The sequence below is a fragment of the Acromyrmex echinatior genome, chromosome 1 (genome assembly GCF_024713525.1).
Source record: "Acromyrmex echinatior isolate Ae372 chromosome 1, ASM2471352v2, whole genome shotgun sequence".
Classification (NCBI taxonomy): domain Eukaryota; kingdom Metazoa; phylum Arthropoda; class Insecta; order Hymenoptera; family Formicidae; genus Acromyrmex; species Acromyrmex echinatior.
In genome coordinates this window covers 1399737-1426002 of record NC_141852.1, presented here as the reverse complement: position 1 = coordinate 1426002, position 26266 = coordinate 1399737, and the positions used below count along the sequence as shown (strand labels likewise).

The 26266-nt window shown below is 29.3% G+C and overlaps 1 protein-coding gene across 28 annotated transcripts in view; it reads right to left on the bottom strand.

Annotated features, from left to right (window-relative positions):
- Positions 1–26266, bottom strand: part of pHCl-1 (pH-sensitive chloride channel 1) — a 673866-nt gene that overhangs the window by 460157 nt on the left and 187443 nt on the right. For all 28 annotated transcript variants that reach the window (XM_087405588.1, XM_087405385.1, XM_087405990.1 and 25 more), the window contains one exon: positions 6704–6792. In XM_087405588.1, coding sequence (XP_087261714.1) covers positions 6704–6792 — 89 coding nt within the window. The remainder of the gene's footprint in view (positions 1–6703; positions 6793–26266) is intronic.

Here is a 26266-nt window from a genome sequence, read left to right as displayed (position 1 = left end):
AACTATAGCGAATATCTCAAAATGGTATAAAACTTTTTTGTTTCCCTTCTACGCCCTGGCTCCTACCCTATTTTTGAGACACCCTGTGTATACAGGGTGCGTCAGATATTTGAGGACACTCACATATGTGCTTGTCACTTCGCAGCAATATATTTTTCTTTCTTTTTTCCTTTCAGATCATAAATGGTAATAAGCTAACTCATGAAATGAAAAGACATGCTGTTATCGTCGCTATACACGCGAATCATAGTGATCTTGAAATCTCCGAATTTTTGAATCTCGCCCGATCGTTTGTTCACAAAGTTCGTCGAGAATTAGAAGTATCTAATGGCAATGTTCAAAGTGTTGCTAAGCGCAAAACACATAAAGCACGTTCAGACACAGTTAGAACATCACAGTTTGTGCAGCAAGTCCAGGGCATTATTGCCCCCCAAATCACATAACCCCAAACATGTGACCACCTAGCTCCCCTGATCTTAATCCTTTAGATTACTATGTGTGGGGCGTTGTAGAACGGGAGACCAATAAACATCCCCATAACACGCTTGATTCCCTCAGAGCAGCTATTGCCAGAGTAATGACACATATGGACAAGGCTCCTTTGATTCGAGCATGCAAACGTTTTCGGCAGAGAATTGAAGCTGTTATTGCTGCTGAAGGTGATTTTATCGAATAATTGTATTGCCTACGAGTTACTTACTTTGCTGTAAAAAAGTCAATAAAATACAATAAGTTTTCTAAGAAATATACGCATTTTAGTTTTTTATAGTCGATATGTCCTCACATGCCTGACGCACCCTATATATACAGAATGGCATGAATATACAACCCCATTCGTCCTGAGCAGGACTAAACTGAGTAGAAAAGTTCTCTACTATTTTGCAATGGTCGCAATAATTAACGAGATATTAACGTTTAAAGATAGCCGAATATGCACGTCCTCCCAACCTATTATTGCCGAAAGCACGGCCCACTGAGCGCGTGGGCCGCGAGAAGCGGGGCTTACCGCGAGCATCTAAACTCAAACGGCGCGGCGCGCCTGCTAGGCTATTCCCGCTCCTCGCGGTTCGCGCGCCGTTCGCTCGGTGGCCCCTACCTTCGACAATAGTAAGTCGAGCGGACGCGGCTATCTTTAAATATTAATATCTCGTTAATTATTGCGAGCATTACAAAATGGTAGGGGATTTTTCTACTTAGTATAATCCATTCTACCTGCTCGGAACAAGTGGCCGTATATTCATGCCACCCTGTATATATATATATATATATATATATACAAGCAATAGATCATAAAAAAATACATATATATTTTTTGTGATCCATTTTCTCTTATGTCTCATATAATTCTTATATTATTGTATATTATATCTTACATGTGTACGTCTGTATATTGTTCATCAAGCATTGAGCTAACTTGCAACGTAAACTACAAAGCAGCACGCAACGGATCTATCAACTAAATCAGCAAGAAAAAAAATATCGTGTGTCATAGACTTTACTGTCACTGTTTATATTTATGTTTACATGTTATGTTAACAAAATTGCGGGCGCACCACGACCTTAGATGGCTAAAGACTACTGCAGCGGTATCCGGCTGGCAAATACTATCGGTAATGATGCGTGTTTTGGGCGCATTATCACACTTTTAAACTATAAAAAACTCGAAGATTGTATTCTCATAAATAATCACTAAATATTGTAACAATATTACCTGTAAAATTTCAGCTTAGTTGGAAAGATATGACCTGTAAAATTTCAGCTCAGTTGGAAAGATATGACATTCGGAAGGATACCTCCAAGTACCTCAACAAGTTGTGATTAGGGATAGTCAGTATAGCATTATTTTAAATAACTCCATTTTATATAGAGCTTTACGAAATGATCTATTGTTTTTGAAATTATCAGTATGTTTGTTGTATGTATATTTAATTTATTCGGCGTAATTCATTAGTATCAGCAGATAATAAAGTAATGTGGATTTTCTAAAGAAACGTGATACATCATGCAGATACATCTTTTTCTGCTTTCTTCATTTAAGCAACACCGTGCAATACAAATAACTTTTTTGTTTCAGCAGGCCATAATTGTTCCAAAAATTTGTGAATAAATTTTACAATTATTTCATTATATTTTTTTCTGAGCACTACTTCATAAAAAAGATAAATTTTATAGAGAAGATCAGAATACAATGTACCGACAATGAAACTTACGATAACTTCTACATTCATAATTTCATCTACTGATATCCAGATATATCCTTTTTCACAACAGAATTGTAAGTTTGGCATATTACTTCAATGTAATATGATTCTGTATAATTTTTTTATATTATAGATACTTCTGGAAAATGTTGCGTTTGTTTTTTAAAGAAAGTTATGTAATTTGGAATTTTGTTATTTAATTTCTCTGTCAAAATATTGATAGCTAGAAAAGCATAATTCTTGTGAAAACTTTTTGTTATTTGCCAATCGTGGAGGCAGAATTTGCTAATAAATCGATAAACATATTGTTTTGTGTTTGTCGATTTACTCATGCCGATTTATATATCAATTTATTTTGTGCACGTACATAGAGCAATGCTTGCAACAAAGTCGATCCAGCTCTGTAAAAGCATTATACACATTTTTGTCAACTTAATTGAGACTAACTTTTTCTGTAAAGATTTAGGCATTTCGAAGAAAAGGATTCTTTCATGATCTCGAATTAATACAAAAAAAGTCTTTCCGCGTTTCGTTTCCATTTAAGATGTATTTCGAATTACACAGGCTAATGTAACCTATTTTTTCTTGGATGTTGACAGCCTCTTAACCTATAACTAAATCGATAAGTATTTCAAACCTGTTGATCGTCATAACTTATAACCATAAAAGTCAATAACTTGTAATTGACAAGTTTGTTTTATTTTCTTTTTTTTAAATATATAATATTATAAAAAATAAATAGAAACAAAGCAATGATACTCAAGTCAGTTTTTATAAATACCACACACAGAATCCAGAAAAAAATGTTTTATATATAATTATATATAATTAGATATATATAAATTTATATATGATTTTATATATATACTTGTATATAATTAGACATATTTTATATGTAATTCTATATAATTATATACAATTTTATATAATTTGATACATAATTATATATAATTTTATATATAAGGTGTCCCATTTTAAATAATGCATTAAGATTTCTTGAAAACTATGATAGATAATATCTATCACAAAAATATCTACCGGAAAAATGTTTCAAACAAAAGTTGTATGATTCAAAGGGAGATATAAGAAGGTACCATTGATTTGACCTAGGATGGCGTTGCTAAGGTCAGGTCAATTTTTTTTAATGGAACACCTATTTTTGATGGCAGAATCTAATAGTTGGTGTCGAGAGCTTTTCAAAGCTTGTCATTTTTTCCTTACGGAAACGAGTTCATCTTGTGGCAGTACTGTATATTACTTGCTTGGCAGCGTCTATAGTGTACATATCTGCAAGCGGTATAGTATCGCTGTGAAATGAACTCGTTTTTCCGTAAAGAGAAAATGACGCGGATCCCTACAAAGAGGCATATGTATGGTAAATGAAATCCGTCTTACTCTTAGCTCGATCAGAGTGTGCTCATAGAGCTTCTAAAAGCGCTTTTTTTTAAATAGAGTTATTAATAGTTAGTTTCTGTGATGCATACTCATTTCTTGCACTTTGTATTGCCGAAACGCGGATATATAGAAGATCTTAGCACTATTCAGCACTATTGAACACTTTTGCACTATTACAGTAGTGTAGTAATACTGTAGTGTACAGTAGTGCTGTAGTGCTATAGTGCCTCAAAATATTCTTAGTGCTCAGTAATACTTTTCTACAAGGTTTGTAACTCGAAAAATGCATAATAAAAAATAAAAGCTCTTAACACCAACTATTAGATTCTGCCATCAAAAATAGGATGTTCCATTAGAAAAAATCGATGTGATCTTAACCTGACCTGGGCGACGCCACCCAAGGTCAAATCATTGGTACTTTCTTATGTTCCCCTCCGAATCATATAACTTTTCTTTGAAATATTTTTCCGTATCTACCATAGTTTTTGAGAAATCTTAATGCATTATTTAAAATATAACCTGTATAATACATATAAATATGCTTAATTATATATAATTATATACAAAATATGTCTATTTAGATATATTTTGTATATACAATTATATATACAATTATATAAAATTATATATATTTTTATATAATTTTTTATATAATTATATATAAAACATTTTTTCTCGGGAGTTTAAGTGAGAGTAACGATAAAAATATGAAATTTTTTTTGAAGGAAAATAAATGTCGAAAAATACCAAGAACAAATTTATATTTACTACATTTTTACTATCTTTTCCTTTATTTTTACTAACAATACTTGTCTCACATACAGACAATAATTATTATACAGACAATAATCACTATATAGACAATAATTAAACAATTTATAGGTTATAATAATGTAACGGGTTCAGAACACTTTTCTTTTTAGTTACGGGACTGCCAACATTAAAAAAATAAGTTAAACTAATCAGTGCAGAATATACTCTTATCCTTGTAAAAAATTATACTATTATGCACTACTGCACTATTACGCATTATATTACTGCTGTAGTGTAGTAGTATAATAGTACCTCACAAAATACTATCGCACAGTACTTTTCTAATAGATATGCTGCGCACTAGCCCAACATATATATATATATATATATATATATATATATATATATTAGGTATAGTAAAAAGAAATCCATTATTTTTCCAATAGATGGCTTTAGTAATCTGTATCTCGTCTACGCATGATACAGATTACTAAAGCCATCTCTATATATATATATCCTAATATATATATAATAATATTATATATAATATAATGTATATATATAATATCCGCGGTTTTTTATCACTAGATGTGTTGACCATCAACACCTAGTGACAAAAAACCGCGGATACTTTTTAGATGACCCAATATATATATATGTATATATATATATATATATATATATATATATATATATATATATATATATCGTATATATATCTAGATAGATCGGATTCAATTAATCGTGTCTCCCTGAAAAATTACAACCTCACTTTAGTAAGCATTTTAATCACTCGGACAGCGGATCTCCGCGCGCAATCCGAAATCAAGCCCGAACATCCGGGCCCTAATGATCATATGCGATCTTACATTAGAATTCTAAATTACATATTATTTAATGCATGATTTGGCATATGCATGTAGAATCATGCGTGGATCATTTTTTTCCGCGTAGGATCGATACAGTCGGAATAAAACGCTTAATCTGGTAGTGCAGTAGTGTGTCCTGATTGCGAATAATTGGATACACTCTATATAATGTACGGTAGAGTCCGACCAAAATTTCAGTTTCGGTCACTTTCGATTAAAACTCAGAGTTTCGATTTGATTTCGGTTTCGGCCAAAATTAAGAGAAAATTTCGGTGATTAAATCGAAACTGTACAAGTTACAACGCGCCGATGAGCATTCAAAAAACAATTGTTCGATTTTAATTATTAATTCGTTGACTAACAATAAGCTTAAGACAACTTGAGTATAAACTTTGATGTGATTCAAATAATAACTGTGACTTGATTTCTTTAAAAGTTGAAGATGCAATATTATTATACATATATTATTATAGTTAGATATTTTAATAAAATTTCGTTTTTTAAAGAATACATAAATTTATCATAGGATTTCTGAAAATCATACGATTTCTATAGAATCAATTCAAATTGTCGATTTCGACTTCGGAAAAATGTGACTCTCCCCCCTCTCCTCCCCCTTTCTATGCCCCCTATCCCTCTCTCTCTCCTTCGATCCCTCCTTCCTCTATTCCTCCTTTCTTTCTCTCCTCTCGTTCCCTCCCCCCTCTCTTCCCTCTCCTGCCCCCTCTCCCTCCTCTCCCCCCTTTCTCTCTCAGTAAGGCTTAGTTAAGTTTCGATTTCGTTTTCGACCAAAATTAAAATGACAATCGAATATTCGTTTTTGGTTTCGACCAGAGATCAAATTGTGATTTCGATCGGACTCTAATGTACGAATCACATTTGCATATATATGTATAAATGTTGTTACAATTCGTCATGTCTATATCCATCATTGTCATTGAAACCGTTAATAATATTCCAACTTTATAATAAATATTATTTAATGTACTTCAAATCTAATTTGATCATATTTTAATATCTTATAAATATCTTTGCATTAATATAGATTAAGATATTTTGAACTTAGTTTCTTTTAAATTTGAATCTTTTTAAAATTGATAAAAAGACATTTAAGATCAGTATCTAAATAGAAATGTTTTTTTCTTCATGAGTATGTGGAGAATTTAACCACTAATTTGAATAGAAGAAGAGCGGTGTTGAATTATTCGTTGTGCCTTGCCCTCCTACAATTTATCACGCATCCTATCTTTTTTTTTCTATTTGTCTGCACTTTCCTCATGTTATTTTTTAAAATACATCAATTTACAAGAAGTATTCTTACGACGAGGAGTGAGCAGTGAGCTGTGGTAGTATGGTGCTGTGGTAGCGGTGCTGTTGGTATGCCGGTGATTTTTGAGGTGCTCTGGATGATCGAGGATCATTTGGATATAAAGGTGAAAGTTTAGTTGCCTTGACTTTGGCAGTGGAATGGGAGCCTCTTTGTACCTTGGACCGGCGGCAGAAGCCGCTTATCGTAACGAGTCGATTGTAATAAGTTGTCCAGAATCTCCTTGTCCGATTTTCCCTCCTCGAAACTGCAACATAATGCATTGTAGGTATATCCAGAAGAAACCTGGATAGTTTACAGTGATTTTCCGCAAACTTCCAGTAGATAATCTTTATTTCGGTATCTCGTAAAATATTATATTGCAACATATTATTTATATTTCGCCACGATCGAGCAAAAATTATTTCATTCGATCGTTGCGAAAATATAATATGTTGCAATATTTTATGAAAATTAATAAGTTTGTAATTTTTTGCAGATTATTAGAATAAAGAAGACGACAACTTCATGAGATTTAAAATATTATTTATTTTGAAGTGATCTTGAAATTAACCTTGTTAAAGTGGAGTTTACTCTTTTAAATATAATATATATGTACTTATTTAAGACATATTTAAATATAAAAATCTACCAATAGAAATAATGCAGCTCTCTACAGCACTATATAAAACTGCATCTAATTTCATTTATATTATTATAAAGTACTAAAGAATCCATTAGTATTTACTTCCAATAATATATTTGATAATGAATCCACCACTGTCGTCTACTTCTTATAATACATTTGATGCAATAATATAATCAAAATATACCTAACTACTTTGAAGTTAGAAATGTTTCATTCACGCGTTCGCTGCTTACTTCAATGCAAAGTAGCAGCTACAGATAAATTCTAATATGGTGGAAATTTCAAATTTAATTTTGATTCTAATGGATCACTATACATGATTTTTTATTATGTGTTAGTATTAGCGATGCGTTAGTAATGTCAGTGAAACATACTGATGATTCTATTTTTCTATTTTTAATGTAACAATCTTAGATCAAATGTTTTTATATGCAGGAAAATTCTATCAAAACTGTAATTTTCCCATCTCACTCTCTGCGACTAAAATGCATAATAAAGTAGAGAAGAAGGTAGTTATGGTCCCCTCCCCCATTTATACTTTATACAATAATTTGATTAACAATAATTAGTATTTAAATTTAAAACTTAACGATTACATCCGTCAAAGATTATTCAATAGATTCTAAAATTATGAAACATCTATTCCTTTGGGCACTGTTTCTAAAAAAATAGCATCACTGCATAGTTTTGAAAGAAATAGGGATGGCAATGTGGCCTTCCATAAAAATAGATTTAAAAAATTGATTTTATTAAAAAAAATTTAGTTTTATTAAACAAAATTAACAAAAAAGTGAACTATTGCAGAATGTGTGCATATATATATATATATATATATATATATATATATATATATATATATTGTAACATATATATATATATATATATATATATATATATATATATATGTAGGTTTTTGTATTGTAAATGTTATTCATAAATCCATTGTAGCTCTACTACTGTTAATCTATAATTTATATTTATGTATTACAAAAAAGTTATGTATATGTGTATATATATATATATATATATATATATATATATATACAAAGTGAATATACGGCCTCACTCGTCCCAAGCAGGTAGAGCGGACTAAACTGAGTAGAAAAGTCCTCTACTATTTTGCAATGCTCGTAATAATTAACGAGATATTAACGTTTAAAGATAGCCAAATAGATAGCGCGTTCGCCCGACCTACTATTGTCGAAGGTACGGCGCGGACCTCTAAACTTAAACGATGCGCCTGCTAAGCCATGCCCGCTCCTCGCGCCGTGCGCTCGGTGGGCCGTACCTTCGACAATAATAGGTCGGGCGGACGCGCGTATTCAGCTATCTTTAAACGTTAATATCTCTTTAATTAACAGTTCATTTCATCAGGGCGAAGAGCAGCCTGATACTGAACTGTTCTTCCTTTTTCATATTACGCTATTTGTTGGAGTGATGGGGGGAAAGACAAGAATTGTGGGGGGAAGTGGACAAAATTGCAACAAATAAAAATCGTTTATTTTCTTCTCATAGAACTCTAAGAATTTTTTCGGAATTTTTTATCAACTTTTTAATACTGCATTTTCTTATTTTTACCAACATGAGAAAATACGGTATTAAAAAATTTTGAAATAATTCTGAAAAAATTCTCAGAACTTTATGAGAAAAAAATAAATTATTTTTGTCTCTTGCAGCTTTTCTATAAAGTTGACAATATTTGAATAAAAAATAAATTAAGACCAATATTTGACAAATTTAGTAATTAATATCTTGTTAACTATTACAAAAATTGTAAAATAATAGAGGATTTTTCGACTCAGTTTAGTCCGCTCTATCTACACAAAAGCGATTGATAAAAATTTTCGGGATACCCTGTATACGTATATATACAAAGTGTCTGTAATCTATGGAATCGCTCGTCATGAGCAGGTAGAGTGAATCGGCATTGCCTGTCAAGCATGCTGCTCGAGCCATAGTATTTATTAGCTCGCGGCATGCGTGGCGCTGGGCAGTCAGTAGTAAGTCAGGTGAGTCGGGCGAATGCGCTTATTCGGTTATCTTTAAAAATTAATATCTCAATAACTATTGCAAAAATTGCAAAATGGTAGAAGACTTTTCAAGTCTATTCAGTCTGCTCATGACGGGTGATCCCGTAGTTACCCTGTATAAAGCGTTTTAATCTGAAGAAGAAAGATGCATATTTGGGGTCATTACATCAACATAATGTGCGATTATGTTACATATTGCTTTCATAATCACGTAGACGACCGAATACTATTACAATTCAAAGATTCAAGTCAATATCCTTACAGCACAAAATATTACAGCAATATTATTTTGAAAGATTGCAATATTTCATAAAATATTGTTCCAATATTGTAGCATTAATCCTATATCCGCAAAAGTAAAATATTGCTACAGTACTGCTGTAATATTTATAGAAATATATTTATAGAAATATCGCATATTGCTATAACATTATGCAATATTTCAATAATTAGTTTTATTAATTATTAACATATTATTGCTTAGTAATTATTGCATTCCAAAATACATATGATAAAGTTATGATTAAAAAATATTCTGGGGCCTAAAAAGCACATCCAAAAAAGGGAATCTCCAGAAGATTCGCCAACTCGATTTGCATACTTTTTATAGGACTCCTGGACGTTTTCTCCTTATGAAAAAAAGGATATCCTTCTCGTGGTGGAATCGCGTATTTATTTATTAAATTGTAATACAATAGTTGTAATATTGTAATATCACAATATTTTCTACAAAATATTGAAATTACATTTGCAATATTACAAAATTTTCAATAAAGTATTAAAATTTCATAATTGTGTTGAAAATCCGACAATTATCGGCACGCAATCACATTTGGAACAAAATATTGATTAAATATATTCATACTAACTTTGAACCCCCCGTTTGGCGTTCTTTACTTTATTCGATTTATTCATACATCGTTCTTCTTATAATAATTAAAATTTCAATATTGCGGCAGTATTGCTGCAATTTTTATAATATTGTTGCAACTATTAAAACATTGCTGCAAGATTGCTGCAATATTTCGCTGTAGGGGTATATTACACTAAATAAAATAAAATGATTTTTAGGATGAAAGAATCGTAAAAAATGATAAATTATATTTTTTTCAGATTTGCAATATAAGAATAAGATAATTTTCATAAAAAATTATATATTTGGAGGAAAGTTGTCGATATTGACATAATTTTCTAAAGAGAGTGCTTCTTAAAAATTAACTATTGTTCTTCATTAATATAAAACATAATCTGTTTAGATGATCGACACTGGTCAACAAAAATTCAACCTTTTTTTGGCCATAAACGAAGTTGTTTCTGATAGATTTTGATGCGTTGATTACGAAATGTAGTGACCCCTGTCGTATTACGTCTAGTTTTTAAGGTATTCTAATCTAAAGATACAAGAAATAATGTACTTGCAGGCCATTTTCAACGATCTATAAAATGTCTAATAATTTTTTTTCATTATCCAGGCGGATGTCACTTTAAAGTATATATTATTCTTACTCTTTCCAATTACTATAATTCGATTTTTTTTTATTAAGCAAAGTGAATTTTTTATTATTTTTTGATGCGAGAGAATGTATCTACACGTAGAAAAAGTACATGAACTGTTAAATATCTCAAATAACTTACTTTAAAAAAAAAAAAGATTTATTTAATATTATGCATTAAAAATTTGTTTAGGATAACTCTGGTATATACGCCACACCTAACAAAAACTTAATTCATTAAAGAACTGGAAAGGATACGAACAGTAGGAGTCGAGCGCAGAAGACGTTGCGCAAATAATATACCTATGAAGTGTGAAACTTCTTTAGTCTAAAACGCTTGCATGTTTCGACTCACTTTTGAGCCTTCCACAGAAACGACATAAACTAACATATATAAAAACTGTGAATAAAAGTTATCCTGTCATGATGAGCTCCCCTACATCAAGAATTTAAATGTCGGAATTCAAATTAAAAAGAGTGAAAGAAAAAGGAAAAAGAAAAAAAGAAAAGAAATTAGGAAATATCATAAAATAGAATATGGAGAACTAATTTATCAAACAACTTTAAGATTACGATTAATTATCCAGCAAATATAAGAACGCTCACTCCTACTGCCCGTATCATTTCCAGTTCTTTGATTTATAAGGAGACTTGGTTAGTTTGATTTATCATACGGATTAATTTATTAAGTATTAAATACTATGTTTAAGATAAAATTATATATCAGTAAAAACTTTGTACTGTCTATTACTATGAAAAAAATATTAGAAATCCGGAATATTTATTTTTTGTATTAAAAACAGAACTTTTTGAAACCTTTGCATTTTTGCTATCCCATAAAAATGGAATATACGGCTACTCATAGGGGGAGGAAATGGAATGTGGCTCATGAAAAATTGCAAATAAAGATATAAGACATAAAATGACACAATAACTTATAAAATGTGTTTACAAAGTTTCATTAAACAATAAGAATGATAAATATGTATATATATTGTATATGATAAATATGTATATATATTGTATATGAAGTAATAGATGATTACAATCTTTTACATATATTACAAGTGTTATGATATGAGGTACATATTTCATATAATACATTTATTGCATTTAGTACACTAAATCCAATATCTGCGTACTTATTATGCTTTGGGCATAAATCTCGTTTATTAAAAATATCGTATATCTTAAATAGGTGGGATATACAAAACAATAAACTAAACAAAGAATACAAGAGCAAAGCACTTGTATTTTGCTATACAACATGCTTGCTACTCCTCTACACTTATGCATCACGAAATAACCACTAACAAGTAACACTACCCAACTGTCACAAACGACCTTGACATTTGATCTCCAAGGTAAGGACATTACATAATTAAGGATCATTACATTAGTTCTTCATCAACTCTACAATTTTCGTCGAAAACATATTTCATTGCTACCTATATGCTCGGAATAATTCTCGTGGCAAGATAACACATTTTTAGGGATGATTGAGAGATGATTCAATCCTTAAAATTCATTTTGAAAAAAAAATAGAAAAACGGATTCACTAATTTTCAATGTTAAACAAGTGTGTATAGTTTCATCCAGATTGGTGAGTGATAATTGTATAGTATTACTTGTTTTTTACATGCCTTACAGTAACAATTTTATGTAGATTATAATTTATGATAGTGCTTATTGCAATAACAAATCGATTCAATAATATATATCTCACAATAATTTCATTAATATTAATAGTAAGAAAACCGAAATCATAACATAATACTAATATAACGTAAAGATATGTAAGAATAGTTGCGGGAAAATTATCCCCACTTTTTCAATTTTTTCAACTTCTATTGCGTAAATTTTATATTGGAATTACCCTATTATGATCTTATCAAGCCTGTAAAAATCTGGAAAACAATCTAAATAGCAGAATATTTTATAAGTAGCAGAAAGAATCTTAGATTTTTTAAATTTTCAGGTTTGAAAGATCATAATGAACAAATTTTTAATGTATATTTCTAGTAAAATTTTTTCTCATAACTTTTATACGAATTGGAACATTTTTCAGCAACGCAAATATTCAGAAAGTTTACACATTCTCTTAGAATTTTTTATTCATGTGAATTCTGAAATATGCTGAGATCTCTCATCTCATAATTAAAAAAAATATTTTTAACTTTTTTAGATAAATTTTATAATATTTCATAAAAAATTATACTTATTATTAGAACAAAAAGATCTTAGAAATCTTAAGATATTTCATTAACATAGGTAAAATTCTGAGGAAAGATGTAGACTTTCTGAAAAGTATTTCTGAAAAGTGTTCCAATTAGTATAAAAAAGTAAGAAAGTTATAAAATGATAGAAATTCTGAAAAATTTTGAAAAATTATATGAAAAATTCTGAGAAAAATTTTTACTATAATAATCTTCAAATGAATCTTTTCTTTTCTTAAACCCAAACTGTTTGAGATATTATTTGCGGCTTATTTTTATACAAAAAAGTTAAAGTAAATTATATAAATGTAAAAATAAAATTTTTCTTTTTTTATGCAAATTGCGTATTAAATAATAATAATATTTAAATAATAATAACTATATTATTGATAATATTATATCGTTTTATACTTTTGTAATTTTCTAAATCAGTTTTATTTATATTTTTTCTTTTCCATTTTTTTAATAATATTAGGTGTAGTAAAAAGAAATCCATTATTTTTCCAAAATCGTCTACGCGTGATACAGATTACTAAAGCCATCTATTGGAAAAATAATGGATTTCTTTTTACTACACCTAATATGTAAATCGAATTAGTGAGTCTGGAGATTCTCAAGCTTCTTCGGTTGTGTTTTCTGGGCCCCCAAATATTTTTTTATCTTAACTTTATTGTATATATTTCAGAATGTGATGCTGAACAATAATATTTTAGCAATTAATTAATCTTGATTAATTGTTGAAATATTGCATAATGTTGCAGTAAATATCTGTAATATTTTTAAAAATATTATAGTAATATCGCAGAATATTACAGTAAGGTTTTATTTTAGCGAACACAGAAATATTGTTACAATATTGCAGCAATGTTTTCGGATTCGGAATTAAAAACTGTAGGTCCCATATCTCAGTGGATATATTTCTTTCAAAGACCATGTAGAATGGAAAAGGTTGGAAGAATCCTATATCCACCAGTAGATGAAATCAGGCTAAAATAAAATATTTTGTTATATTCTAATCGTGCAAGCGAACATTTTGCGTAACAATATTTAAAAAATAGCTGTAATGTTACAATACTTTAATATTTCGTGCTGCAGGGATATTTTACGAAAATGTTAATTATTGTAAAATTTAACATAAATGGGAAGGAGCATACAGCCACACACGTAAGAAATTTTTTGCCAAAGTCACATATTTCAAATTGAAACTCGCGAAAAAAAATTTAATATGTTCTAAATAAGGAATTTAACCCTAGCTGTACACTGGGGTTCCCGGGCAACTCCAACACAACTTTCTAAATCCAGAATTTTTCGCGTTTCTAAATTAAAAAAAAATTTTTCTTTTCTGAACCTATTTCGAAGTTCCTTAATTTTATCGACTTTTATACATTATGGGCTTGTTTCTTAATTAATTCTCTATCGCTTAAAAAAAAATTAATTGAAATATATGCATTTTAACAGAAGTTACGGTAACAAATATAGTGGGATCCCAGGGATCCCAGTGTATATATCTAAGGTGCAAAAAACAAGTGTGTACAGCTAGGGTTAATAAAAATCTTATAAATTCTTTATAAGGATTTAATAAAAATCTATATAAAGACTTAATGTAACCTTATAAATGAATGCCAATGTTATGCTATATTGTTCTTTTAATTAGTTTATATTAACTTATTAAGTTTAATAAGACTTTATTAAACCTTATTTGAGTCTAATTTAATTAAATATTAATAAGTTTTTAATAAGTTGTATTAATAAGTTTTAATATGGTCTTAATTTATATGTGTTTGTATATATAGATCACAAAATCGTTTAAAAGATGACTAAAAGATGACTAAATTAAAACTTCTTTTTGTTTTTATATTTTGGTATATATAACGTTAAATAACATATATCAGGTTCCTGAATCAATTTTTATAAAAAACTAAACGAAATTGCATATCAATATGTATCTTATTTCTGTAATATTTGCCGTGTGCAAAAGCCATTATCTTTCATAGTTCCTTTTGGGGACTCGCTTTTAAAAAATATTTTATTGGTGCTCATTAAAACACGCGTTTTAAAAATTTCTTACCTGCTGCACTTTTTATTCAATCTCATATGTTTTCAAATACGAGAAATCGAACTCCATCACGTCCGTCTAAAAGCGATCTCGCGTACTACTGCTCGCGAATAAATGATAAAAGATATAAATAGTAATTGAAAGGTATATTTGTGTTGTCTTTTCGGTTAATCGAAAGATATCTTTTAATCGACTTTTCTGAAACGATATAGAAAGATGACAAAAAGATGTCTTTTTTAAGTTATCTTTTCAACAAAACTAAAAGACTTACAAAACGTATAAAGAATTTATAAGCTCCTTAGTAAGATCAAATATGAGTAGATTTTAAGAATTCCATATAAACTTTAATAAAGAATCTTATACATATAATTTATATAACGATATGAATCTTTATTGGTCCAAATATTTAATAAAACCGTTATTAAAATCTTATTTAGTGTTTTATTAAATTTTAATAAAATTTATATTAAATTATATTAAGCCTGTATTAAATTATATTAAATCTATATAAACATTTTTTTTGCGGGAAATGTAAACGTTTCGGCCAAGTCTTGACTATCATCAATACAATAAACGAATGCGAAATGTTAAATAATAGAATGCCAATTAAGAAGTCGAAGTGAAATTGATATCCGAAATTTTTTCTGATTCCTCGATCTTTTTAACATGAGATGAAATCTTATTTCTTGATCTGTATGTTAACCACGGGATTGCCAAAATCTGACAAATAAATTTATATAAAAATTATCTTCCGAAGACAAGAATTTAATTTTGACAATTTATGGCGGCAAGAATATAATAGAATTAATAGGAAAATAATTAACCTGCGTAGGAAACATATTTCTAGAGAATTATCTAACATTAAGAATATTAATTATAACATTATACAACGATCGGATTATGAGATGAGTGATGCCTCTAATGCACCCTTGATTACAAAAAACGTTTTTGATAAAATGATATCAAATAAAACAGATTCGATTTACAATATCAAGATCGATCCTGGTAGCTTTAATATAAAATTTGATATCTCAAATACCAACGAAAAATGGCTCATTAATCTGAGTAAGGTTGACATTCCAAATAAAGCTAAAATAGTTTTACAATTGGGTCAACATTTTAATTTATCTAATAATTTAACGAATAAAGAATGAATTACACGTGCGTTCATTAAACACGTTGAACATAACTTGTTTAAAGCTGACGAGGAAATTTGCAAATCGGTCAGAAATGAGACATCCCATATCCTCAAGTCTATTAATAATTGTGATACTGAATCAGCTAAAAAAAAAAAAATTGTGAAAGAGGGTGTAAGAGAGGTTAAACGATTTATCTCAGAGAATCCTGAGATTTTAATTACGAAAGCGGACAAAGGAAACACCACAGTAATCATGAATCGTGAAAATTATCGGAAAAAAATGTATGAAATTCTTAACGATCAGATGACATATAAGGTAATAGATAAAGATCCTACAAATAAAATAAATTTAGAAATTAGGAACTTATTAAAAAATTGGAAAAATAAGGAGTACATTGACCCAAGCATATACAAAAAATTATATGTTTCTGATAGCGAACTTCCGAGATCTTACGGACTGCCAAAAATTCATAAAGAAGGTCATCCACTAAGATTAATTGTTAGTTGCATTAACAACGCCTTTTATCCACTTGCTACCTTCTTAAAAGAAATTATCGATAAGAGTAATAATAATAATTTTAGTTATGTTAAAAATAGTTATAATTTGGTTGACAAACTTAATGGAAAGATTATCGAAAAAAATTTTAATATCATATCATTTGACGTGGTCTCCATGTACACTAACATTCCTACGGACTTAGTATTAAAAAGCATTGAATGTAGATGGAACTTGATTGAAAATAAGACTTCGATTCCTTTGCATAAGTTTGTTAAGGCAGTTATGATCATAATTAACTCCACGTTTTTCAGATTTGATAAAAAAATATTTAAGCAATATATCTTGAAACTAACGTGGTTCTAATATTAACACATATAAAAAATAAGAGCATAAAAAATCACAGCACAAGTTATAGTTTGTGATATTTAATTATTATTACATTAATTAAACCATTAAACGTTTCGGCCACAATCTGGCCATCTTCAGTAATTCAATAATATTCTTAAAACGCAGAGTTACATCTAGTTGACATTAAATTCAACAGTCGAGAGTTGTAATTAAATAAACATGTTCTTTTATATGTGAAGATGCTTCATACAGTAATGTTACAACGTCAATTGTCATATCAAGAAAAGTGTAGAATAAGAATTTCCAGATTCTAAATAAAATTGTATATATTAAAATCTTCTAGTCGGAATATAAAGAAATAGAATCATTACCTGTTTTACAGCAAAAAACCAAACGATGAATCTCGAGTATTTCTTTTACACAGTTAGAATTTTGTCGTGACATTATGTGTTGTTATTTGTCCTATCATATATTTTACCACTATTTATATATCTGAGTCAAAAATTTTAGAAAGTTCTAGAATTGTTTATTAACGGAAAGAGACATCCTTCTTTAGAAGAGGAAAATAAACCTCAGGCAAACCTTCCGTGTCACTTTGCTTATTGATACCACTTGTTTGTCTTTTTATATGTATCATTTCCGAAATTCTTCTTTTCGCTAAAGATTGTTCTATATCTAAAATTCTTATATTATACCAATCTAATTCATGCATCTCATTCATACGGTGACGTGAAATCACAGAAATTTCGGAAGAAGGTTTTCTTATATCGGCCTTATGTTCTTTAATCCGAGTTTTTAATTTCCTTTTGGTTTGGCCAACATAAGACGATTCACAGTTTAAGTAATTAATTTTATAAACTACTCCGCATTGGTCATCGCATTAGGCAAAGAATCCTTTTCTGTCTTAATAAATGTATTCAATTTATTCATAGGTTTATAAGCTATATTAAAACCGTACACATGTGAAAGTTTTTTAAATTTTTCCGAAACTTTGCCCAAATATGGTATCGTGAAAAATTTTTTTGAAGTAACATTAGAGTCACATTCATTATTAATTTCTTTACGATTTTGATCCAAATTAGTTCTGTTTTCCAAAGTTTTAATTCTATTATTTATTGTAGAAAATATAAACTTTAAAGGATAACCATTACTTAGAAACGTGTGAATTAATTCAGAGATGTTTTTTTCATGAAATTTAGGATGGGATAAGAATAGAATTCTATCAAATTGCTCAATAATAACTCCCCTTTTATGTTCTAACGGATGATTCGAAAAATAATTAAGATATCTCCCAGAATTGGTAGGTTTTTTATAAATATCGAAGATGATATTTCCTTCCTGTCTCATTAATTTAACATCTAGGAAATGTATGCCGTTATCATCGCCAAAGTCCACAGTAAATTTAAGCCTTTCATGAGTTAAATAATTCTAGAACTCCTTCAACTTTTTCTTTGTGTATAACTAATACAATATCGTCCACATAACGAAAATAAAAAGATGAATTAATTTTATTCTTGGTAATGATTTCTTGTTCAAAATCTTGTAAAACAATGTTCGCCAGTATGGGGGACAAAGGAGAACCCATTGGCATGCCAAAAATCTGTTTAAATATTTTATTATCAAAACTAAAAAATGTAGAATTAATTATAATCATAATTGCTTTGATAAATTCATGTAAAGGAATCGAAGTCTTATTCTCCATAAAATTCCACCTACGTTCAATGCTTTTTGATACTAATTCGGTCGGAATATTCGTGTACATGGAGACCACGTCAAATGATATAATACTAAAATTTGTATCAATTGCTTTACCATTGAGTTTATTTACTAAATCAAAGCTGTTTTTAACAAAACTGAAATTTTTTATATTATTATTGTCAATGATTTCTTTTAAGAAAGTCGCCAGTGGATAAAAAGCACTATTAATACAACTGACAATTAATCTTAAAGGGTGACCTTTGTGAATTTTTGGCAAACCGTAAGATCTCAGAAGTTCGCCGTCCGAAACGTACAGTTTTTTATATAAATTAGAATCAATGTACCCCTTATTTTTCCAATTTTTTAATAATTTCAACAGTTATTTTCTTAGTGGGATCTTTTTCGATTGAATCGTATGTAGTATGATCATTAAGAATCTCATACATTTTTTCTTTATAGTTATCTCGACTCATAATTACGGTGGTATTCCCTTTATCCGCTCTAGTAATTAAAATATCAGGATTCTCTGAGATGAATCGCTTAACCTCTCTTACACCTTCGTATAAAATTGTATTTTCAGAAGATTTACTATTACAATTCTTAATCGCTTTAAGAATTTGGACAATTTCATTCCTAACATTTTTACGTAATTCATCATCCGCCCTAAAAAGATTATATTCCACGTTTTTGATGAACTCACGTATAATACCATCCTTATTAACCACGTTGTTAGGTAAATTAAACTGTTGACCTAATTGTAGTAAGACTAAGGCTTTATCTGAATCTTTAGCATTGCTCAGATTTATCAGCCATTGTTCATTAATATTACGTATATCAAAATTGCCATTAAATCTTTCAGGAATGATATTAATATTGTATGATGAATGAATTGTGTCAGGATTCGTGATTTTAGTTGAAACTGTATTCAATTTTAAAGGTGCACAGGAAGTATCACTTTTTAGGGCGGATGATAAATTACGTAAAAATGTTAGGAATGAAACTGTCCAAATTCTTAAAGCGATTAAGAATTGTAATAGTAAATCTTCTGAAAATACAATTTTATACGAAGGTGTAAGAGAGGTTAAGCGATTCATCTCAGAGAATCCTGATATTTTAATTACTAGAGCGGATAAAGGGAATACCACCGTAATTATGAGTCGAGATAACTATAAAGAAAAAATGTATGAGATTCTTAATGATCATACTACATACGATTCAATCGAAAAAGATCCCACTAAGAAAATAACTGTTGAAATTATTAAAAAATTGGAAAAATAAGGGGTACATTGATTCTAATTTATATAAAAAACTGTACGTTTCGGACGGCGAACTTCTGAGATCTTACGGTTTGCCAAAAATTCACAAAGGTCACCCTTTAAGATTAATTGTCAGTTGTATTAATAGTGCTTTTTATCCACTGGCGACTTTCTTAAAAGAAATCATTGACAATAATAATATAAAAAATTTCAGTTTTGTTAAAAACAGCTTTGATTTAGTAAATAAACTCAATGGTAAAGCAATTGATACAAATTTTAGTATTATATCATTTGACGTGGTCTCCATGTACACGAATATTCCGACCGAATTAGTATCAAAAAGCATTGAACGTAGGTGGAATTTTATGGAGAATAAGACTTCGATTCCTTTACATGAATTTATCAAAGCAATTATGATTATAATTAATTCTACATTTTTTAGTTTTGATAATAAAATATTTAAACAGATTTTTGGCATGCCAATGGGTTCTCCTTTGTCCCCCATACTGGCGAACATTGTTTTACAAGATTTTGAACAAGAAATCATTACCAAGAATAAAATTAATTCATCTTTTTATTTTCGTTATGTGGACGATATTGTATTAGTTATACACAAAGAAAAAGTTGAAGGAGTTCTAGAATTATTTAACTCATGAAAGGCTTAAATTTACTGTGGACTTTGGCGATGATAACGGCATACATTTCCTAGATGTTAAATTAATGAGACAGGAAGGAAATATCATCTTCGATATTTATAAAAAACCTACCAATTCTGGGAGATATCTTAATTATTTTTCGAATCATCCGTTAGAACATAAAAGGGGAGTTATTAGGGGGGCAATTTGATAGAGTTCTATTCTTATCCCATCCTAAATTTCATGAAAAAATCATCTCTGAATTAATTCACACGTTTCTAAGTAATGGTTATCCTTTAAAGTTTATATTTTCTACAATAAATAATAGAATTAAAACTTTGGAAAACAGAACTAATTTGGATCAAAATCGTAAAGAAATTAACAATGAATGTGACTCTAATGTTACTTCAAAAAAATTTTTCACGATACCATATTTGGGCAAAGTTTCGGAAAAATTTAAAAAACTTTCACATGTGTATGGTTTTAATATAGCTTATAAACCTATGAATAAATTGAATACATTTATTAAGACAGAAAAGGATTCTTTGCCTAATGCGATGACCAATGCGGAGTAGTTTATAAAATTAATTACTTAAACTGTGAATCGTCTTATGTTGGCCAAACCAAAAGGAAATTAAAAACTCGGATTAAAGAACATAAGGCCGATATAAGAAAACCTTCTTCCGAAATTTCTGTGGTTTCACGTCACCGTATGAATGAGATGCATGAATTAGATTGGTATAATATAAGAATTTTAGATATAGAACAATCTTTAGCGAAAAGAAGAATTTCGGAAATGATACATATAAAAAGACAAACAAGTGGTATCAATAAGCAAAGTGACACGGAAGGTTTGCCTGAGGTTTATTTTCCTCTTCTAAAGAAGGATGTCTCTTTCCGTTAATAAACAATTCTAGAACTTTCTAAAATTTTTGACTCAGATATATAAATAGTGGTAAAATATATGATAGGACAAATAACAACACATAATGTCACGACAAAATTCTAACTGTGTAAAAGAAATACTCGAGATTCATCGTTTGGTTTTTTTGCTGTGAAACAGGTAATGATTCTATTTCTTTATATTCCGACTAGAAGATTTTAATATATACAATTTTATTTAGAATCTGGAAATTCTTGTTCTACACTTTTCTTGATATGACAATTGAACATTACTGTATGAAGCATCTTCACATATAAAAGAACATGTTTATTTAATTACAACTCTCGACTGTTGTTTAATGTCAACTAGATGTAACTCTGCGTTTTAAGAATATTATTGAATTACTGAAGATGGCCAAATTGTGGCCGAAACGTTTAATGGTTTAATTAATGTAATAATAATTAAATATCACAAACTATAACTTGTGCTGTGGTTTTTTATGCTCTTATTTTTTATATGTGTTAATATTTAAGCAGATTTTTGGCATGCCGATGGGCTCTCCTCTATCGCCTATACTAGCAAATACAGTCTTATAAGACTTAGAACAAGAAATTTTCATTACTAATAATATCATCTCTCTGTTTTATTGCGATATGTCGATGACATTGTGTTAGCTGTACATGAGGAAAAAGTTAAGGAGGTTCTAGATTTATTTAATTCATACTACAACAGACTTAGATTTACAGTTGATTTTGGCGATGAAAACGTTATCAATTTTTTGGACGTTAAAATAATGATTCAAGAAGGAAGCATCATCTTTGATATGTATAAAAAACCGACTAATTCGGGGAGATATTTAAATTATTTTTCGAATCATCCATTAGCACATAAAAAGAGAGTAATCATTGGGCAGCTTGACAGAATTTTAATGTTGTCCCATCCCAAATTTCATGAAAAGAACGTTTCGGATTTAATTCACACTCTTCTCGATAATGGCGATCCTTTCAAATTCTTATTTTCGACGATTAACAATAGAATAAAAACTTTGGAAAATAGAACTAATCCAGAAAAAAATCGTGAAGTAAATAATAATGAATATGATGCCAACAAAAATTTTTCACGATACCATACTTAAGTAAGGTTTCTGAAAAATTCAAAAAACTTACATATATTCATGGGTTTAATATAGCTTATAAACCGATGAATAAATTAAATACAATTATTACAGGAAAAGATCTCTTGCTTAAGGATGACCATTGTGGGGTAGTTTATAAAATTAATTGTTTGAATTGCGAATCGTCATATGTTGGCCAAACTAAGAGAAAATTAAAAACTCGTATTAAAGAGCACAAGACTGATATTAAGAAATCTACTTCTGAGATATCAGTTGTTTCACGTCACCGTGTGAATGAAATGCATGATTTTGATTGGGATAACATTAAAATTTTAGATACAGAACAATCATTGATGAAACGAAGAATTTCAGAAATGATACACATTAAAAACCAAATAAGTGGAATCAATAAACAAAGTTATACTGAAGGTTTGCCTGATATTTATCTTCCTCTTCTAAAGAAAGATCTCTCTCGCACTTAATAAATAATTCTAGAACTTTCTAAACTATTTGACTCATGGATATAAATAGCGGAAAAATATATGATACGACCAATAACAACACATAGTGTCACGACAAATTTCTATCTGTGAAATGAGTATACTTGTAATTCATCGATTATTTTGCTGTAAAAGTTTGCAGGTAATGTTTCCTTTGTTTTATACTCCGTTTTAAAAGATATTAATAATAAAATAAATTATTGTAAATTAGAATCTGGAAATTCTCGTTCTACACTTTTTACTACATGACTTCTGACGTTCTAACATTATTATATGAAGCAGCGTCGCTTTGATGCAAACACGATCTTTACAATTATAACACACGATGGTTGAATTTGATTCCAACTTGATAACTCTGCGTCTTAAGAATATTATTAATTTTACTGAAGATGGCCAGATTGTGGCCGAAATGTTTAATGTTTTTATTGTAATTCGTAATGCAAGAATAATTAAATATCACTAACTACATCTTGTGCTGTGGTTCTTTATGCTCTTTCTTTTCATATTTTTGAAATTTATATAAGTTATTATCTTAATTTAATTTCTTGGTGATTTAATTATAAAAATTTACCCGTATTACCAACAACGATCAATTACACTGTTACAATGCGATGTTATTTGATGAAGAATATTCACGAAGATGGAAGAATTTTATGTTAGTAGAATATTATGTAAGAAAGTTCGTATAATTACAATAATATTAATAATGTTATAATATTATAATGTTAGAGTTTCGAGATTTATATAGTAGAATCGGTATTTATATACATATATTGAGGGGAAAAAAAGGGAAAAATGTTAGGGGAAATATTAGGGAATATATTAGGGGGAACTATTTTTTAATTATGGGTATAAAATCAGGAATAATAATAAAAATCAGGAAAACGTAGGAACTGATTGCGTACATTATCGATCAGACACAGCAGTATTTCCCAATTAGAATCGGACACGGACTCGATCAGACATAGAGCGTTACATTAGAACACGGACTCGATTGCACATGGACTCGATTGCATACAAATCCGATTGTACACAGATCCGATTGCGCACCGAGCCGATTGCGTATCGATTCGATTGTCCACCGACCCGATTGCGCATCAACTTGATTGCGTACAGATCCGATTGTGCATGACCCGATTGCACACAGACTGTCCTCACACCCCACTGTCTTTATTAGAAATATTCCAAGCGTACACTGTCTACGCTGCAACTTCTAGGTAGTTAGGCCCCAAGCGGGCCTGCTAGGGATATGTCTTCTTTTTTGTTCGGGGCGGCGTAGCCGCCTCAAAACGTAATGTGTCACTTTGTTTATTCAATACAAAATCTTGTTTCTTTATGTGTCTCTGACTTGACCGAAACGTTTACATTTTTAATTTGAAATATATGACTTTGACAAAAACTTTTGCGTGGCTGTATGCTCCTTTCCATTTATGTTTTATGTTATTGAGCCATTTCTAATAACTATTGTTAAATTTTATTGCAAAATTGTAAAATTGTAAATATTATTATAAAAACTGCTGTATTATTTAATAGTGAATACTTTCTAATTCATATTTATGTTTCTAAAGTTTTATTTGTAGCTTCTCCCTTACAGCAATAATGTAGCAATATTACTTTGAAAGATTGCAATATTTCATAAAAAATTGCTGCAATATTGCTGTGTCCGCAAAAAGAAATATTGCTGCAATACTCTGTCATATTGCTATAATATTTAGAGAAATATTGCAAATATATAGTTGCAACGTATGCATTATTTTAATAAATAATCTAGTTTTATTAATTGCTAAAATATTATTATTTAATATAACATTCCAAAATACATACGATGAAGTTGTAACCAAAAAAACGTTCGAGGGCCTAGAAAGTACACCCGAAATAATTTGGAAATCTTTAGAAGACTTGTTTTGCATACGTCTTCTTATAGATCTCCTGAATGTTATTTTCTTATGAAAAGCGTATTCTTTTCGTAGTACTGCATATTTACGTGTTGAATTATAATTTACAGCAATATATTACAATATTTCTCACAAAATATTAGAATTACAGTATTTGTATTTTACAATATATTGTTATAATATTTCCAATAAAATATTAACATTTCAATATTGCAACAATATTGCTGCAATATTTTGTGCTGTAGAGGCTTTATGAAATATTGTTTAATAATGCAGCATGTCAGTATCCGTGATCTTCCTCTATTATATGTAATTGCCTTAAAACACACACTGGAAAAGCGGAATTGTCTATATCATCCATATACCAAACGTGAAATCAATATCTGTGCAAGAAAAAAAACTAGACAATCCCAAATGTTCGTAACGCGCATGCATCAGTACTGTCGTCTATATGAATTGTACAATTATTTTAGTGTTTCTTATACATTGTTATTGTTAATTTTTAGAGGTTTTAGGTTATGTATCTTAGACAAAGTGATAATAAAACTTACTTAATCTATTGTATTTAATAAAGTATTAATATGAACTTTAAGAATGCAATGTGAAGTTAAAATAAAATTGGTTCAAATATCCTATCAATTTTATAAAACAAAGCTATTTTTCTCAAAGTTCTTTATTATTTGGAAACCTTTTCAAAAGAATGAAATAAATATGAAGTACATATTAAATATCAATATATGTAAACATAATCTACATATCGCTACACCCAAGTAGTAAAGTTACAAAGCGGTTACAAAGTGCATGTAATCGCTTTGCAAGCGCTGCTCTGCTATTTGGGCATAATTGATGACATAAAATTTTATACATTAGTGCAATAAGAAATCAAATTATTACGATTACTATATACTATATAACATACATATGTAAGGCATTTTTTATCACGCTAAATTTATTTATAGGCACAAATGGTTACGAATAAAGTGGAACGCGAGCAAACGGGTGGGGTATGATTACAATTGACTAGGATTTTATAGCTTTTTCTCTTGCATAGATATTGATTTCACATTCAGCGTTCTATTCTGCTTCCAATAATATATGTTCTAAGATAATTTTGGACAACTTAATAAAATAAAATTATTATAAGTGGGTAATACATAATATCAATTTCGACGCAGTGCATTAATTATTGCTAATAATGCTTCTTTCTCCTATTTTAAGCCTAATATAGATGTTATAAGATAATACAATCAGATTTAGCTTCTCGACTCATTTTTCATCAATACATCATATTTTTTAATATATCTATAGTTTTTTTTTCTTGAACTTTTTCAT